Source organism: Vigna umbellata, chromosome 3, assembly GCF_029865625.1.
Source record: "Vigna umbellata cultivar VRB3 chromosome 3, Vumbellata_1.0, whole genome shotgun sequence".
NCBI lineage: Eukaryota > Viridiplantae > Streptophyta > Magnoliopsida > Fabales > Fabaceae > Vigna > Vigna umbellata.
The window spans coordinates 55358028-55376148 of NC_142167.1; the positions used below are offsets into that span (position 1 = coordinate 55358028).

Genomic DNA, 18121 nt, shown 5'->3' on the forward strand with positions numbered 1-18121 from the left:
AAGCGACACAATTCTCACTTAAGAAAGACCCTATTTTCCTAGTCCAATCATCTCAGGAAAATTAAGATTTTGGTTTTGTTAACTGTTGGATAAGGCTGAAATTTTGATAGTTAATCTTAGACATATAGTTCTTTAGTTTGACTGGTTACAACTTCGATTGGAAAATTGATATATTTTAAAAAGATTTGATTATGTATTAGGTATGTTGAAATTATTAATTGAGAATGATTTGAGAATTGAAATTGGAAATCTTGATACATAGTTGTGTTATTGGTTTGAATCAAAAAAGCTATGCATTATTGTTTTCTTGAATTGTGTAGAGTAGTTTGGAAATGCTTTGATTGGTTAAGTGGCTTTAGAGTTTTACATAAAATTGAAAGTAGTTTTATATGAGGCAAATTAAGGGGAATGTCATGAAATGATTACTTTTAGGAAGAGATTTTAAGGTTAATGGAGAGATTATATTGCTTGTTTAGTTGCATGGTTGAATTTTCCTAAGGAGGTGTGGCATTTGCAAAAATTGGGTTAGTCTTGATATACATATTTTAGTGACTCGTAAATTTGGACCAATCTTGATATATTTTATTTTGGTGACTGGTAAATTTGAACCAGTTTGGATATATTGTATATTGGTGATTGGTAAATTTGGGCTAATCTTGGTATATCATACTTTGATGATTGGTAAATTTAGGTCAGTCTTGATATATCATATTTTGGTTGGTTTTGGCATATCATATCTTATAGTAACCTCCTTGGCTAGGTTGGGCCAAAGGTAGGAGATGTGCATGGAGAGGTGTTTCCTTGGATGAATGGTGCGAAAATGTGGTGGTAAATGATCTAAGGATGATGAACTAAGGTGTGGATGGTGTATAAGCTCATGACCTCTAGGAGATATAGTGGTGATGGTGTAATGTTTGGTGGCTCCAAGAGAGGTTAGGAAAAGAGGAAGGTGATTAGAGGAGCCTCATGGGTTGCTCTAGTATTGATTTAGGAAGTTTATAGCCTAAATTTGGCAGCATAACATTACATTAATCCAAGATCAAGTACAAGGGTAGAGACACCTTTATTTATAAGCCAAGGGTGTCTCCTTATAACCCTAAAAACATGATCTTCCACCTTTGCTCTCATTGGCCAAAAGAAGAGGTCTTCTAAGGAGTGGACAAGTGTTCACAAATCCTCTCCATTAATGTGAGGACATGTGGCCACTCACAAAACACAATATTCTCTATTCCTAGAGTGTCATGTGACCACTTCTAAAAGCAAACACTCTCTAATGGTGAGGAATATGTGGCCACTACCAAAAAGAAATCTTCTCCACTCCTAGGGTACCATGTGGCCACTTTTAAAAAACAAATCATCTCCAATGGAAGCATGACACACACTTTCCACTTGGTTTAGATGTCTAACTTAAGGAAAATCTTATGTTACTTAGGCCTTAATACAAGCCTTAAACAAACCTACATTACATGGCCGAATACAATGGCCTATATATCCTACACTACTCTTTAATCCACACTGCATGATGGCTCCAAAGGTGACCCACAAGGTAGAGTTGATGTATCTTCATAAATTGCTTCTACTTTCTTGAAAGTGCTTGACCATGATTAAATAATTTTTCATCAATATCACTCTATAATTAAGGACTCTAAAACATGTGCACAACTTTTAAAGTTTGAACAATTACATATATCAAGATATTGAGTCTAGTTTTATAATTACATAGGTATTTGTGAATGGTATTATGATATGATTATTCGTTGATTTTATAATCTCATGATAAATATATAATTTTTTAAGGTCAAAATCAATGTATAAATTCATATATTTGAGGCTTGAATAAGTACATTTATAATTTCGATTACAATATAAATTGTGTTGTTACGAGTGATTTTATGAAATTTAATAGTATAGTTATATATCAGAGTAATAATAAAAGTTTAGAGTGAATTATTATATTAGTATGATGATAGACTACATTCGAAATTTAATATAAGAAAAGAATAATTCATTTTATATATAGTATTTAAATTCCCATGATAATTATTATAATTTCATTAGCTTATTCTTATATTATGATTATAGTTTTCACGTACAGTATAAGTATATTTATATACACAAAAATAAATATTCACAATCGATAACGAGTATATAATGTTCTAAATAAAAATAAATCATATAATGTTCTAAATAAAAATAAACATATATACATTTATATATTATAGTATTTAGCAGATTCCTTTGCTCAATAAAAAATATTTTTATTTTAAAAAAGTTAAATTAAAATATTTTATAAAAGTATAAATATTTAATATATATATATATATATATATATATATATATATATATATATATTATTTTGAACTAAGTAGAGTTATTTTCATTGTTTTCTTAATTAGAATTTTTATTTATTTTCTAAGTCATCCAACGACCCTATTATATTTTGGAAACATTAAACTGAATACTTATACCAATTTTTTTATTATAAATTAAGTTAAATTTACTTCACATAATAACTATATTATTATTATTATATAATTAAAATAGATGATTTAATCCACCTGCTTATAAAATTATAATTAAAATTTTCAGTTATTTAAAATAAAATTAATTATATCTAAAAAATTATTTTATCAAGTAAAATCACATTATTAATTTATATAATAAATAAACAAATAAAATAACTATTTAAATATCATTAAAACATAAAAAGAAAAATTAAAGTATAAATCTATGATAAAAATAAAAAATAATTATAATAAAAATATACTAAAAAAATACAAAAATAGAGTCACTCCCAATCCACCTTAAAATGGTCAAATCGAATTCAATTTTGATTTATAAATTAAAAAATATTACTTTTTGTCCATTGATTGCAGTTCAACTAATGCAAACACGTGGTAAGGTGGATGTTTAATCTCAGGTTAAGACCTTATTATTAATTAGTTAATTATTTATATTAAACTGTTTAATACCATACATAACAGTATCCCACAGGAATATAAATGACTCTGAATCAACACTGACACGTGAACAAACAAATTAAAACATGCACACCGAGAAATGACGTGGATTGGATAAGAATCAACCCAGCGTCCATTTCTCACTTCCTTTTTTCTTGGTCAAAATTGAAACTTCCTATTTCCCTTTCAGCTAAAATTCAAAATTGTAGCTAAAACCACATCCATGGTTTCAAAAAATTACAAAAAAAAAAATCAAAGCTTCTTTTTTTCATCCTCCAAGATCTAAACGTATGGTTGCAGCTTCACTCCTTCTTTGTGTTGTACAAGTTTCCATTTACTTGACCAGAAAAATGAAATCGTGCCATATTCAAAAATATCTTGCACTTTACTGTCAATAATTAACCAACTCCTATGGCGGTTTTGTTAGAAAAAATTAAAATAATTTTAAGAAAAGAGAAATGATAGAGTTGTAAAAGAATATTTAAATTATATATATAAGAAAATAATAATAATAAAAAAATAGAATTATGTGTGACTGCGGTTACGGTTGGTTACTCCCTCAGTTGCTTCGTCTTGTGGTAGTGGTGATACTCTGCGTTTGATTTGATCACACATAATTCCCCTTTCGTTTTCCATCCAATAATTTCTCCTCACACAAACACCAGTTAATGGCTACCCTTCAATTCCACCACAACTTTTCTCAGATATTCTTCTTCTTCATCTTTTGCTTTCCTTAGAGCTAAGCAATAATTTCTCTGCCCTTCTCGCTCTCAAAACGCTGTCGTTTTCATGTCTTCACAATCGGCACGCTGGTAGCACCTGCGGAAGAAGAAGAACCAGCAGCGGTAGTTCACATGGGATTGGGAAAAACTGTAAGAAGAAGAGGAGTCATCGAAGGTTCTAGAACCACCGCCGATGCCGATGGACCTGTGTGCCCAAATCCAGAGATCCTTCGACCAACGTTACACCTCCCACGCTCGCCACTCGCTCGACGAATTGCCTGACAGCTTCACCATCACTGACCCCCACATCCCGGGCCACCCTATCGTTTTCGCAAGCCCGGGCTTCCTCAAGCTCACGGGCTACGCGCGCTGCGAGGTCCTCGGCCAGACCGCCGCCATCTTCCAGGGCCCGGGCACTTCCCGGAGGTCCGTCATGGAAATCCGCGAGGCCGTCCGAGAGGAGCGCACCGAGCAGGTCGTTTTGCTCAACTACCGTAAGGACGGCACGCCGTTTTGGATGCTATTCCGCGTCTGTCCCGTGTTCAGCGCCGACGGCGGCGCCGTCGTTCATTTCGTCGCTGTTCAGGTCCCGCTTCATAAAAAGGACGGCTCCGGCGTCAGGGATTTCGGCTTCGGGTGCTGTCGGAAGGAAGTGTGCACTGATTCGTTATCGGAGCTTGGTCGCGTGTGTTCCGTGGAGCAAGTGTTGGAACGTGATGTCATTGGTTGGTTTGTTTGTTTTTGCATTTTGCCATTTTCCTTTTCAGTTGAGAGCTTTGTGTTAAATATTGCTTCACCAACTCTGAGAAGTGTTGGTTGCGCACAATTAAAAATGATTTCAGGACAAAACACAGATATGTGTGCTTCTGTTCGTGTTTTTTTAGTTAGGATTGTAGTTTAATCTTCTTAATCTATCTAAAATATACTTTTATTATATCAATCGCGGATATGGAATGGAACTCATGATTAGAATTCTGGCAATAAATTTTAACCTGTATTCTGAAAACCATGAATACCCTTTTTGATGTTGTGTTTTTAGGGAAAATAGTTGCATCTTCAATGGATTTAAAAATGTTTACAAAAAAAAGTCATCATAAATTGATTAAGTAAAACATTGAATAAAAAGATCAAAATCACAAGGAGAACTGGATTTAAGTTTTCTGCTAGTTCTAAATCTTGCATCCTTTTCTTTATTCATACTTCTACTTGCTGAACAGAAGAAGTTAAATGCATTTTACATTTGATGCAGAATTAATGTGGTAGCCTCATGTGGTCTCGAAATTGTGCTAGTGGTTTGGTTTATACTGATTTATTAGCTTTGTCAGATGCAGAATTGGAGAGGGAAGATCCGTGTGTGGCGAGTGATGAGGAGATGCGAAGTGCCGCCACTGCCATGGACAATATCTTCTCTGTGCTAACCCATTTTAGTGAAGCAACTGGCAGATTTGTGTGTAGGAAGAGGTGCAGCATTCCTGACGTGGGTCTTTTAAGCACATCCTTGATTATTTCTCTTGGTAGAATCAAACAAAGCTTTGTATTGTGAGTTATTGGAAATGTCTAGTTTTGGTATTACTTTACCAAGAGCTTTATCCTTTTTGCAGATCCTTAATTTGTTGTTTATATGGTTTTGAGTTTCCTTGCAGAACAAATCCTCATTTATCGGACATGCCTATTGTTTATGCTAGTGATGCCTTCTTGAAATTGACAGGTTCTAAAACTATTTCCTTGCACAAATTGAGTTTTGTTTTGATAAACTTTTCAACAAGTACTTATAAGGAAAAAAATAAGGCAAATGAATTACACTTTTCTTTTAGTTAAAATCAACTTATGGATTCCACCTTTTATAGAAGTGCTCTCATCTAACTTTTTCCAACAACTGATGTGCATAAGTTGATTGAAGAAGCTTGATTCATTTATCTTTTCTTTTTTTTTTCTTATGCTACTTATTGAAAAATTTATCCACCATAACGAAAGCCTCACGCTTATTTACAGCTTAATGCTGGGATCTGATGTAAGGATATAAAACCAATAGCTGAAATTTACTTATGTTTTAATTATTCCATTACCTGAATAGGTTATGAAAGAAGTGAAGTTTTGGGTCGCAACTGTAGGTTTTTAGGTGGAACAGATACTGATACCTCTACTTTATATCTGGTAGTATGATTTTCTTGCCATAGTTTTTAAATGATGTCTTCCTAATTTGGCAACTTGGAGTCTCGGACTAATGGAAATTAACTTTGGGATTATGCCTTTTTCTTGTTGTTTACAGATAAAGGAAAGCATTAAAGCTGAACAACCATGCACAGTACGTATTTTGAATTACAGGTTAATACTTCACTTTTGATTCTGCTGCCAAAGCTGTGAAGTTTATTTATTGAATATACTAATATTTTGGACACTGGCAGGAAGGACGAAAGTTCATTTTGGAATTTTCTTCACATCTCACCCGTTCGTGATGCTTCTGGCAAGGTAATCTTGGCAAAGTATTCCTTAACTGAGCTACAAATCTTAAACATCCGTTTTCTAATTTCTGTCAGTCATTTGTTTTTCTAAGTCTAATTGGAGACAGGAGAGAATTTTAACTCAACCAAACATGAATATGGTCTTGATATTGGTAAATAGATGACAGCTACTATTTTTCCTGCTTTGAACGGTACCATTTTTTAAATATTATAATCAGTCAGGTCCTAATGTGTAACTATATTTAAAATTATGAATTTTTTGTGGTTGTTTGTTAACGTATTATATGATTATGAACTCTGAAATTTGTCAGTCGTTGTGCATAATAAGTGGTTTGTTGCACTGGAAAAACTTTCATTAAGGAAGAAATGGTTCATATTGTGATAAAACTTTTCCTATTTTGTTTGCTTTTACCTCTTGTTACTCGTCTCCGCCGCTCCCCCAAAATTGAAAAAAAAAATAATTCAAGAAATGAAGTCAGTAAACTGATTTGCAAAATTTTACAATGTATACAAAATTGCTTCATTGGAGATTGCACGACTGTAATTATTGTGTAAGTTTGGGTGATGTATCAGCAGATAATTTGATGGATGTATCATTTGCTGCTAAAGTGTTGTGGTGAATAGTAGTAGCTGAAATTGTAGATGATGGCTTAATAATATTCACAATTCTGACGTGGTTATTTAGGATAACTTTGATAGTCCCTGGTATGGTATTGTCTGGTTACAATTTAACATGCAAACACTTGGTCTTTTGTTTGCCTGTTTGATTGGTACCTTGATGTTCCCACATTCTCATTTTCTTTCTGTGGTTGAAGTAATGAAAAATCCTGATTCTAGCCTTCTCTTGCCTCCGTGATTTGAGTTATCAATAATCGTAAGTCAGTTGGCTGAATTTGTTTTCATATTGATGCAAATCATTATGTATTCTTATGGGTTTTTGCTGAGTTAAGTTAGTCAGGGATGAACATCCATTACGGGCACTTTGGGAAAGACGTGATCCTTCATAGATGGGTTTCAAGTGTGTATACATCATGTGATGGTCTTTCACATTTATGTGTCTTGAATCTGATGATTTGTTACCCAGTTTATCATGCTTCCATACAAGCTAAATTGAAGCCCTACTAATTAGAGTGATCGATGCTGTTGTTCAGGTTGCATACTTTGTGGGAGTTCAAATAGAAGACAGCAATAAAAACGACGATAGCCAGTGTTTGAGTCCAGAGAAAAGGCAGCTTAGTGTGGTTGGTGTAGTGAAGGTTGCAGTGAGGAGTTTATCAATGAGTGCGGGATCTTCAAAGTCGTAGCACAAGGATCTTGTGAGTTCGTTCCTTACAATATTCATCCATTGGGGACAAATGGTCAATCTCAACCAGGGATCGTTGAGATGATAGAAAGAAGCTAAAAAATTAATTGTGAAGAGAAAAAAACAATCCATATATTGTAAGAAAACATTCTGCTTTCCAAGTCTATAAATAAAATGTATTCTATTTCCGCCTACTGCTTTGAAAAGAACTTTATTTACCGTAATTTAGCAATAAAAATTTACTTGCACTAATTTCACCTTCTCCTTCTCTATAATATACAACTCTGTAGTTACTGATATATACATAATATGTATATATGTATGTATTCAGACTTTAATTAAGCAATGAATGCCTTCATATATTTATACTAGGCATTTATTGCAATTCGTAGATTAAGATCAATGATAGTTTTTATAACAGACTGGAAGATGAATTGCAATCTGTATCCAAGTATTAGAACATTAAACTTTATTTTGTTCTCTCTCTTCTTTTTCTAAAATACTACAATTAATGAATGAATAACTTAGCTTATTACTGCTTTACATAGTTAGAATTAGAATACTTCAATAGGATATTATTAAGGACCACTTTAATTTCGTCCTTCTAATGCTCAGATTTTTTAATATTTTATTTTTATTAATCCATTATTTGTAAAATTTAATGCAAACATGAATTACTCTTGTCAAATATATTCTTATTTTTTCACTTAAAATTTGATTGATTTGCATTAATATATATTGTAATATGAAATGAAAAGTGACAAAGTGAGAAATTATATAATTATTTAGCTAAAATAAAAGAAATACATTTAACTTTTTTTTTTGTTTAAAAGCTTTAAAAATATGAATAGGAATGGAGTATTATTTAATTAAAAATAAATATATTATTATTTGTGAGTACAGGGCTTTTTTTATCGTAAAAAAGAGAGTAAATGAACACTTTTCTCATAAAGAAGTGAGAGCAAATCATTCTTCATAAATTCGTATGGTTGATAAGGTTGACTAACGCCTGCTGTTAGTCTTTTGATTGGACATCTTGTGGTTGATTGAGTTAAGAATTAGGAATTGACTTAATCATCAGACCATTAATCCCTAACCTAAAAAAAAAATAAAAACAAAAAAAATAAAGTGAGTGATGAGATAAGATTAACCAAAAGTAATGGATATGTTAAATAGAATAGAAAATTCCCAAGGTAAGATGAAATGGGAATTAAAAGATGTAAAAGAATAATGGTCAAAAGTCAAAAGCTCAAACACTCTCCACCCCATACCCACATGCATGAACAAAGGAAAAATGAGTAATTCAGTTTCCTCAAACACTTTCTTTCTGTCTAAACCATTTTCATTTCACCTGAACCCAAACCGCACCGCTCGGAACTCCAGCGTGCACGATAAAAAGCATGTAGAACCCAGGTGGCGCCACAGCCAGCGAGGGGGGCGCACGCGCCACCACTCTGTACCCTGACGGCGCCACCTGCTCAACCCCTACCACCTCCAGCAAAAGCAACCTCTGGTTCATCGCGAACGAGTGCGTCGTAAATGACGGCGCCACCAGCGTCACTCCCACCCCTCCCACACGGTACTCCCGTACCAAAAAATTCACCGCAAACACCTTTCCATACGACGCCGTATTGTTCGTAGCCTCAACAGCGACTATCGAGGGACGCATTGAGTCAAACTCTGTCCCCAAATACTCCGGGTAATACGCATCCAAACTCAACTCCGTCGGGTACGGGTTTGCCCGAAAATCATAAACCCTATGCGGGTTGCTCCCGCCCACTAAAACCCTGCCATCTGGTACCAGCACAGCGGACGAGTGATACATCCTCGGAGTACTCGCCGGCGCCAGTAACTGAAACCTCGGAAACTGGTCAACCAAACCGGGTCTATACAAAACCGGATGCAAAACCGGGTTGGCCGCGTTCTCCCACCCGGCGGTACCATTCATTGCACCGTTCAAGATAATGACATTCCCATTGGGAAGCAGAACCATGTCAGGCATAACCCTCGGCGTGGGCATTGTTTCCATGACCCACACAGGGTTCGAATCCGTCACTCTCAACCTCCCGCACGTTCGGGAAGCTTCTAGAAAGATCTTCAACGTGTTGGCCAAGCTAAACGCGCCTGGGTAGGCCCCGCCGCATATCATAATTTCGGCGTCGGGCAAACGCGTTTTGTTGAGACCCGTGAGGTTTAACGGGAGGAGAACGGAGGAGGCTGTGCTGGGGTAGTTTCTTTTTTCTTGGCCGGGGATGGTGGGGAAGTTGCGGAGGACTTTGTTGGTGGTGAAGTTGAAGAGGATGGAGTTGCGGTTGGCGAAGATGAAGAGGTTTCCGTCTGGTAAGAGGTGCAAGAAGGGGTAAAGATTGTTCTCCTCGCCGCGGTTGGGGTCACGCGTGTGTTTCAAGAAGGGAAGGTAGTGGAACGACGAGGAGGCGACGTCGTTTTTGGGGACGAATTCGTAGGTGAAGGAGTTGCGGCCACCCACGACGATGATTTTCCCCGAGGGAAGGATTTGGTTGGAGGAGTACCAGCGGCTGTTCGAGAGGCTGTGGTTGCGAAGTTCGCGCCAGTCGCAGGTATTGTGTTGGGGGCAGGGGGTGAAGGAGCGGAGGGTGGTGTAGCCGTCGTTGAAACCGCCAGTCTGGAGGAGGGAGCCGTCGGGGGTGAGAGCCCCGGAGGAGCACCAGGCGTCGGTGCGGAGGGTGAGGGGGCGGAGGGTGTTGTGGGAGAGGTCGTAGAGGATGGAGTGGGCGGTGCAGTCAAGCTTGAGGGCGAGGTCGTGGGGGTTGAAGCGGCAGCGATGGTGGGAGAGGGAGATGTTGGAGGGGCCGAAGTCGGTGCGGTCGAAGATTACGACCTTGTTGTCGTACATTACTTGCATGTGCATGGCGGAGATGCCTATGCTGCGCTGCAGCTCCACCCAGTGACCTCCTTTGGTGGTTGTACCATTTTCAATGCTAATTACGACCTCAAAGAACATGCTTTGAACAAGAATAAGAAAGAAAGATGGAAGCTTCTTGATCTTGAAAGCCATGGTAAGTGTTGGGATATGGTGCTGTGTGCAGTGTACTTTTACTAGTTTTGTGGTGAGTTGTTTCTCTTTCTAATTTCTTTTCAATGGTGTTTCTCTTGTCATGATAGGGTGCAGAATTACATGTATGAATTGCAGATGAATTTATTGTGGATATCTAGTTTGTTGTGAGTGATGAAGAAAGAAAACATGCAACAATGGCACGATCAGTTCGTCCGGGGCCCAAGCCTACCACGGTTTCAGGAGGACACTCGGAAAATTTGTGCTTTTGCCTAAATGATGAATCGTTCTTACGTGTTATTAATGATTTCTTAAAATAATGTGTAATTGATATTAATTATTCTATTCCATTCACAAAACTTAATTCTAACATATAATTTCAGAAACTGAACTTGGTTTAGCGTCTAGCTTTTGTATTTTGAGCATTTTCTATATATTTTAAACAATTTGGCATACATTAATCACTACATATTATTTGTTTTCATATCTGAAAAACAATTGATTGCAGGGAGTGTGAGTGAATGGGGCCAGCAATTGAAACACTTTAATTGGAAAGATTGACTGTGGAGGTTAGACCTCTGATTAACTACATTGAGTAGCATGGATCAGTTTTGTCTAATTTGAATAGAAACTCAGCTTGCACAACAGGGAATTCCTCAGTAATTATGAAGCACGATGTCATCGAATTGATTTTGTACTCTATATAACTAAATAACTATTGGTCCTACCAAACCAGACATATGATCTACAACTTACATATAGTTGAAACACGACTCCCTAGACCGGATGATGCAAAAGTCGATATCTATGGTCTATTAATGATACGGTGCGAAAAGATTACATATTTAGTTTCATCGTAATTGATAATTGGGTTTTAAGATTCATGGGCTTTTTTCCACATGTATCTCCAACTCTTTTTTATTGTATTTTTCATTTTTATAAGGTTTAATTATTTCAAAAGTTTCTATGCACAATCATCTCAGTTAGATTCTTGTATTATTTTCTGTAAAATTGTGTTTCTTAACTTGTTTATTACGCAAATTTTAATGACATGACCAGTGTGGTGGAATTTATTTTATTTTAAGTTTTAAATAAAATCTCAATTCCAAACAAATTATATCAAGTGTCATGTTTGAATTTTGTTACCTCTAACTCTTTCTCCGGTGCTATGGAATCTAGTAGCTCCCAAAGTTTTTTTCTCTTCCTTCTTCTTTGCTCTTCTGGTCGCCAAATAATTTCTCCGTCGAACTAACAGTGGTCGGATAAAATAAAATAAAAAAACAAAAAGAGAAAGACGAATATGAGTAAGATTGTGGGTGTGTGTGAGTGTTGGAAGGGAATAAAGATGGGAGGGTTTACTGGGCATGACTGAACACTTGTGCAAGGTAGTAGTCAAAAAATGCAAAAGGATACGAGAAGCATTATGGTAAAATGGTGGTGTCAGAGAATAACAAAAGCAATGATGAAATATGTATGTGAGATAAGAAATGTTATTGGGGTGATCAAACAGTGGAGGAGGGAAGAGAAGAGAAGGTACCATAGGAAAGGAAGGCAGTGAGATAGAAGTCAATCTAAAATGCGTCTAGCACCAAGGCGATCGAGCTGCAAGACTTTTGTAGAAACCTTCAAATTGTCGTGGCTAAGAAAGGCGTGAATCATGTGTTGCGCAATGGCATGTCCGGTGGGCTCATCATCAATGACGACAACGGCGTTGAGGCCAGCGCCACTAATGGTACAGCCAAAGGCCCCAGCCTAAAGGGCAACCTTCTTAAGAGCCTCCATGCCGGGAATTAAGGGGCCACGCCGGGGCTCAACGATCTTGTTAGAGGACAAAGCCTTCCCCAAACCAACCATGTCACCCTTCAACACCGCCGCCACCAAAGCGCCAACCTGACTACAATTCCAAACGTGGTGTGCCATCTCAATCTCACCGGGGAGCGTTGTGTGCATCTTCTTCGTCGGGGCTTTGAATTTAGGACTCACTAGCACAAAATACAACTCCTTCTTCGTGGGAAACTTTAGCTCTATCAACTGCAGCGGCTCATAGCTTTGAATCAGCACGAAACGCCCCATGATCGATGGGGTCACGTCGTCCGCGTGATACCCCGAAACCTTCTCTTCCGATTTCAACGATGCCACAACAAGATCCTCCACGCTCAATCTCTTCCCAAACATCTCGTTCACCGCCATGGCCGCAGCGGCGCCGTTGGCAGTGCTCGATCCCAAACCGCTTCCCAAAGGCAGGCCCTTCTATAGGGAGAGCGAGAGGCCGACGTATCAAATGTAGAGCATTTTCATGACTTCGATGGTGGAGATGTTAGCGTAGTTCCATAGAGGGTTTTTGTTAAGCTTGTCGGGAGCATGGCCGGTGATGTCGGAGATGCATATCTCGTCTAGGTGAACCTGTGGGTCGACCCTGACGAAGACAATTGCCCCATCCCGTTGATGACACAACCTAGGAAGTCGAAGCTAGGACCGAGATTGGTGTTAAACTGCTTTTCAGTCGCACAAAAATATAACAAACTCAGTTTGCCCACTAATGAAGTATAGGGACTCAGTTTGCCCACTAATGACGTATAGGAATAACCAAGGATCAATCCACAGACTTGGAAAAATTTAGTTTAAAAATGTAGAGTTAAATCCTTTTATTTTACTTACTATTTATTAAGTGGGAAAAAGAAAATTGAATTTTAAAAGAAAATAATTAAAAATTGAAATCTCCTTAAACAAAATAAGAAAATAAAATGCAAGAAAGAAATTAAAGACTGAAACCTAAGCTAAAGTATGGAATATATGTATAACAGAACAAAACCTAAACTAAAATGAGAAATGAATGCAAGTAAAATGCTAAAGATAAAAGACATACAAGCATGGAAATTGGAATTAAATCACGGACACATGACAGTAGCAATTTAAAAGCTATACAACGCATCTAACTTAAAGCGAAACAACAAAATACTAGTATCAAAATCCAAAACATAAGTGCAATCACAACAATAATCAAAATGCAGAATCTAAACTTGTAGAGAAAGTAAATCAGCACCAAAAATTAAATCGAACCTAATCCATATGTTATCAGAAAGAAATTGAAAGCTGTAATTGAACTAAGAAAGCAATTAAACTCCGTTGAATCAAATTCAGAATCATAAAATGTACATGAAACAGAGAAAATCAAAGTAAATGAAATTGCATTGTAAAGAAAAGAATTAACATCCGTTGAAGGGGGAATGGATGTTGACATCCGTTACCCCTTCAGCGGATGTTGATATCCGTCGATGGATCATCACATCCGTTGAAGGATTGACATCGTACCAGCCCCACTTGCAACGTTCCCACCACCACAAATAAATTAAAAAATAACAAAACAAATATACAAAATCAATAATACTAAAATAAAAAAACACCTAAAACACTTAAAGTTATGCAATCCTTCAACGGATGTGATGATCCGTCGACGGATCATCACATTCGTTGAAGGATTGGCATTGCGCACTTGAGACGAAGCTCCTCCTGCTGCTCCGGTAACCACCACCGCAAACGTTCCAGCACAGCCCACCACCGCGGTTCCTTGCCAGCCCCACTTGCAACGTTCTAGCACAGCCCACCACCACACCGACTCACACCACACAGACTTACCCCACCACTACAATCTAGCTCGCGAAGAAGAAGAAGAAACACATGAATGATTTCTGTGTGCAGAGGTTCCTGGTGTGTGGGGGTGCATTTGTTTTAGAGGAGAGGAGAGCAATAATTAATGAAAGTAGGTTAATGTTGTTGGTGAAAATTTACTGCAGGACAATTTGGTCATGGGGAGGTGCAGGGAGTATTGAGTGGAGGTGGAGGGAGCATTTCTCTTTAAGTTGTTCTTGGGCCATTTTTATTCGGCCCTAATCAGCAGCACCAACCCAATCTATTTTAGCTCAAATTCTTCTTCAGCTCAATACAGTCCAAGGTTCCTGCTAGCTTTCCAAGTCCAATCAGATCCAAATCCTAAAAAAATGAATTAAATGGTTAAAATGAAAATAAGAAGAAACAAAATATGAAATAAAAACCTAATTAAAATAAAAACATTTTTATTGAAAGAATTTTAGAAAAATACTCCTAAAAACCTATTTTTGACTACAATTTTACAAAACTACAAATTTAAACTAAAATCCTAAAACTAACCTAATTCTAGAAAATTAGAAACTAAAAGAAACTAAAAATACTTTTTAAACACAGAAAAATGGAAAAAAAATAGAGAGTTAACAATTGGCGACGGTGGCGGGAGCAAACGCTTTGACGAATGTGGTTACGGGTTGGCGACCGGAAGAACGAAGGAGGAGGAAGAGAGAAAAGCTCACACTTAATATAATTTGTTTGAAATAGGGATTTTTTTAAATTTAAAATAAAATAAATTCCACCACATTGTGCCACGTCATTAAATATTGCGCAATCAGCAAGCCAAGACACACAAATTTTAATGTCGTCCACTGAATTTAACGGCAAGGTCAAAATTGACTCAATTTTACAGAAAAATGGACCTACTTGGGATAGAAAATAATACGAGGACCTATTTGAGACAATTCTGCATAAATAAGGACCTCCAAAAGGATTAACTTTGTATAAATAATCTCTAATTAATCTAATTAATAGAGATGATTATGCATTAAAATTGATTTGTTGGGAAATTTTGTGTGTGCATTAAATGAAACATTTTTCAATATTGAATATATTGTTTCGAAGACTTACACCTCATTCATTTCTTTGTTGAGTGTTTACACTCCATTTTCTTTAGTGTTCTCCTGCTCCTTTTTGTTGAGTTTTGAGACATTGTTAGAGTATTTCATTCACATTTGTTCAGTGTTTACACCCCAAGCACCCTATTTCCTTCTGTCTTAAGTGTTATCCTACTCTCTTTCATTAAGTTTTAAGATATTTTTAGAGTATTTCGTTGATTATTGAAGTTGTTCGAGATAGCTTGGGAGTTTGGAGGTGTTGGAGGCAGCTTGGCTGTGGAGGTTAGAGGTAGCCGGAGGCGGTGGCAACTTCAACATCGAAGTATTTTTTTAAAGATTCTCCTTGGAGGTGCATGATTTTAAATTATTGGATTTGTATACGATACATTAAATGTCCATATCCGATAAACTTCAAAAACATAAATCAGATATGAAAATCTGAACATATATCCGATTCATGTTTTAAATGTTTCTTTTAAATGTTTCATTATATTAGTTTTTTAATTATTGTATTAGTTTATACTTTTTTAATTTTTGTATGAATTTTTATGAATTTATAAATCTTTAATTACATAATTTTTAATGTTAAAAAAGAATTTACATGAATTTATTAAATTTAAAAATAAATTGATGAAAAAATAAAAATAAAAGTATAAAAATGTATGAATTCGGATATAAAAATCCGAAAGGAAGAGTATATTCGATTTTCCTTGTATAGAAAGTAGGGATGGCAAAAAATTCGCGTCCGCGGATGTCCGCGGATAAAATCCGCGACGAATAGTTGATACCCGCGGATATTTACTATCCGCAACCCGCGGGTAGCGGATATTTTAATATCCGCTTATAAACGGGTCGAGTGCGGGTATTATACTATCCGTACCCGCGGATACCCGCTACCTGTAAAAAATAAAAATAAAAATTTAATTTATATTTTATTAAGTTAAATTTAATTAAAATTAACATAATTTATATCTTACAAGATTAATTTAATTAAAATTGAATTTAAATTTATATTTAATTTAATTTATATTATATTTTATATATTTTTTGTAATTCTATTTAAATTTTATTTTAATAATTTATTAAAATATATTTTTTTTAAATATTTACGGGTATGCGCGGATATTCATGGGTATTCGCGAGTTTTAAAATATCCGCGGATATTTTTTAAACGGGTATCCGTGCGGGTAGCGGGTAGATTTTTTTTTATCGGAGTCGGGTTGCGGGTAGGCACTATCTGTGCCCGACCCGGTTGCCATCCCTAATCGAAAGTCATTAGCCTATGTATGTTTTGATAAAATTTGTTTATCCCCTCTTCGAAATGCTATGTACGATTTAAAAAATTTTTGTTTTGTAATTCCATATATGGTGAATATTACTTTTAGTGTTTAATTGTATTATATTATTTTATAATGTAAAAGTTCATTACATTATTTTAAAATGTTTAATTATATTATTTATAAATATTTAATATGATAATTTAAAAATTTGTTATATTATTTTAAAAGGTTTAATTATATTATTTATAATGTAAAAGTTTGTTTTTTTAAAATCTTTTATTATATTATTTTAAAATTTAAAAGCTTGTTTATTTTGAATGTAAAAATTTATTAGATTAATTTATAATGTTTAATTATATTATTTATAAATATTTAAATAGATAACTTGTATACAAATTATTTGTATGAATGTTTTAAATTTATTAAAAATATAAATTTATTTAAAAATGATATAAAAAATTATAAAAATTATTAGGTAGTTTTAAGTATTATTATTTTTTTGGTGTTTTAATTTTTAAGTTTATTAGAATATTTTTTGATTTTAAAATTTGATTTAATTTATTCTATTAGTTTTTATTTTTGTTAAAATTTTGTTATAAAATAAATTGTATGACCTTTTTTAGTTTATTTAAAGAAAATTGGTATGTAAAATTCATATGAAAAATTTGAATGAATTTTTAGGTATTTTATGTATTATTATTTTGGTGTTTATTTTTAAGTTTATTAGATTTTTTATAATTGTTTAATTTATTGTATTAGTTCATGTTATTTAAATAATGTTATTTGTTTTTCGATCATTATAAATTATATTAGATATTGAGGGATGAATTTTATATTATAGGTGATTATAGTCTAAATGGACGAATATCCTTGTTCTTAAATAAATTTTAACATGATGTCAGATTTTTTGTCTTTTATAAATGAGGTTGCCAAGGGAGATCTAATGAATAATTTCACGACATATGAAATATTTTCTTCTCGTGAAAACTTAATTAAATTGGTAAGAAGGATTGGATATGATCTAGGATTTGTTGTGGTGACTATAAGATCCGATAAAGCTGTTGGAAGTCCCACATCGACTAGAGATAAGGCCAAATTATAATATATAAGTGAGGTGCAAACCTCACCTTACAAGCCGGTTTTGTGGGGTTGAGTTAGGCTTAAAAACTCACTTTCTAATATAGTATCAGAGCTATGGTTACAGCTTGCATCTAATTATGGCATAAATGATTTCAACATTGTTCGGGATTTAATGTTTTTAGTGCTTAAATGTGTTTAAGTTTGCTTCGTGGGGTGTACTGAGTACTATAATAGGTAAATTTCTTGAATTAATAATGTATTAATAATATGCTTTGGATGTATATATGATGATTAATTATTGAAAACAGATATATGATGTATGAACCGTTTATTAATATGCTTTATATTGTATACATGTGATGATAGATGGTTTGATACGAGAATTATGAAGAAAATAGTCTATAACTTATTCAATTTTTTTCTATTATTATCCCTTATATTTTAATATACTTTCTAGTATTAATTTATTTTTACTCACTATTATTTATTTTAATTTTATAATTAAATAAAAGCTAAACATGATTAATATTCTATGTGAGAACCCCACTTATCCATCACTTAT

At 34.8% G+C, this 18121-nt stretch overlaps 2 protein-coding genes and 1 pseudogene across 4 annotated transcripts; 1 reads left to right on the top strand and 2 right to left on the bottom strand.

Moving 5' to 3' along the window:
* Positions 1-3516: 3516 nt before the first annotated feature.
* Positions 3517-7704, top strand: PLPB (PAS/LOV protein B). Of its 3 annotated transcripts, none has more exons than XM_047300137.2 (7): positions 3517-4407; positions 5014-5221; positions 5326-5390; positions 5757-5836; positions 5952-6007; positions 6088-6151; positions 7296-7704. In XM_047300137.2, the coding sequence occupies exons 1-7, from the start codon at positions 3876-3878 to the stop codon at positions 7446-7448; spliced, it is 1158 nt and encodes a 385-aa protein (XP_047156093.2). In that variant the 5' UTR covers positions 3517-3875; the 3' UTR covers positions 7449-7704. The 3 variants fall into 3 exon arrangements, with proteins under 3 accessions (XP_047156093.2, XP_047156094.2, XP_047156092.2); XM_047300138.2 differs by having other exon boundaries at positions 3518-4407; positions 5008-5221; positions 5952-5987; positions 7296-7436; XM_047300136.2 differs by having other exon boundaries at positions 3524-4407; positions 5008-5221.
* Positions 7705-8197: 493 nt separating this feature from the next.
* Positions 8198-10857, bottom strand: LOC124827141 (glyoxal oxidase-related protein). Its single transcript, XM_047300134.2, has one exon. It carries the CDS (start codon positions 10482-10484, stop codon positions 8790-8792), a length of 1695 nt encoding a protein of 564 aa, XP_047156090.2. The 5' UTR covers positions 10485-10857; the 3' UTR covers positions 8198-8789.
* Positions 10858-12047: 1190 nt separating this feature from the next.
* On the bottom strand, positions 12048-12779 carry LOC124827143 (homoserine kinase pseudogene; annotated as a pseudogene).
* Positions 12780-18121: the final 5342 nt, after the last annotated feature.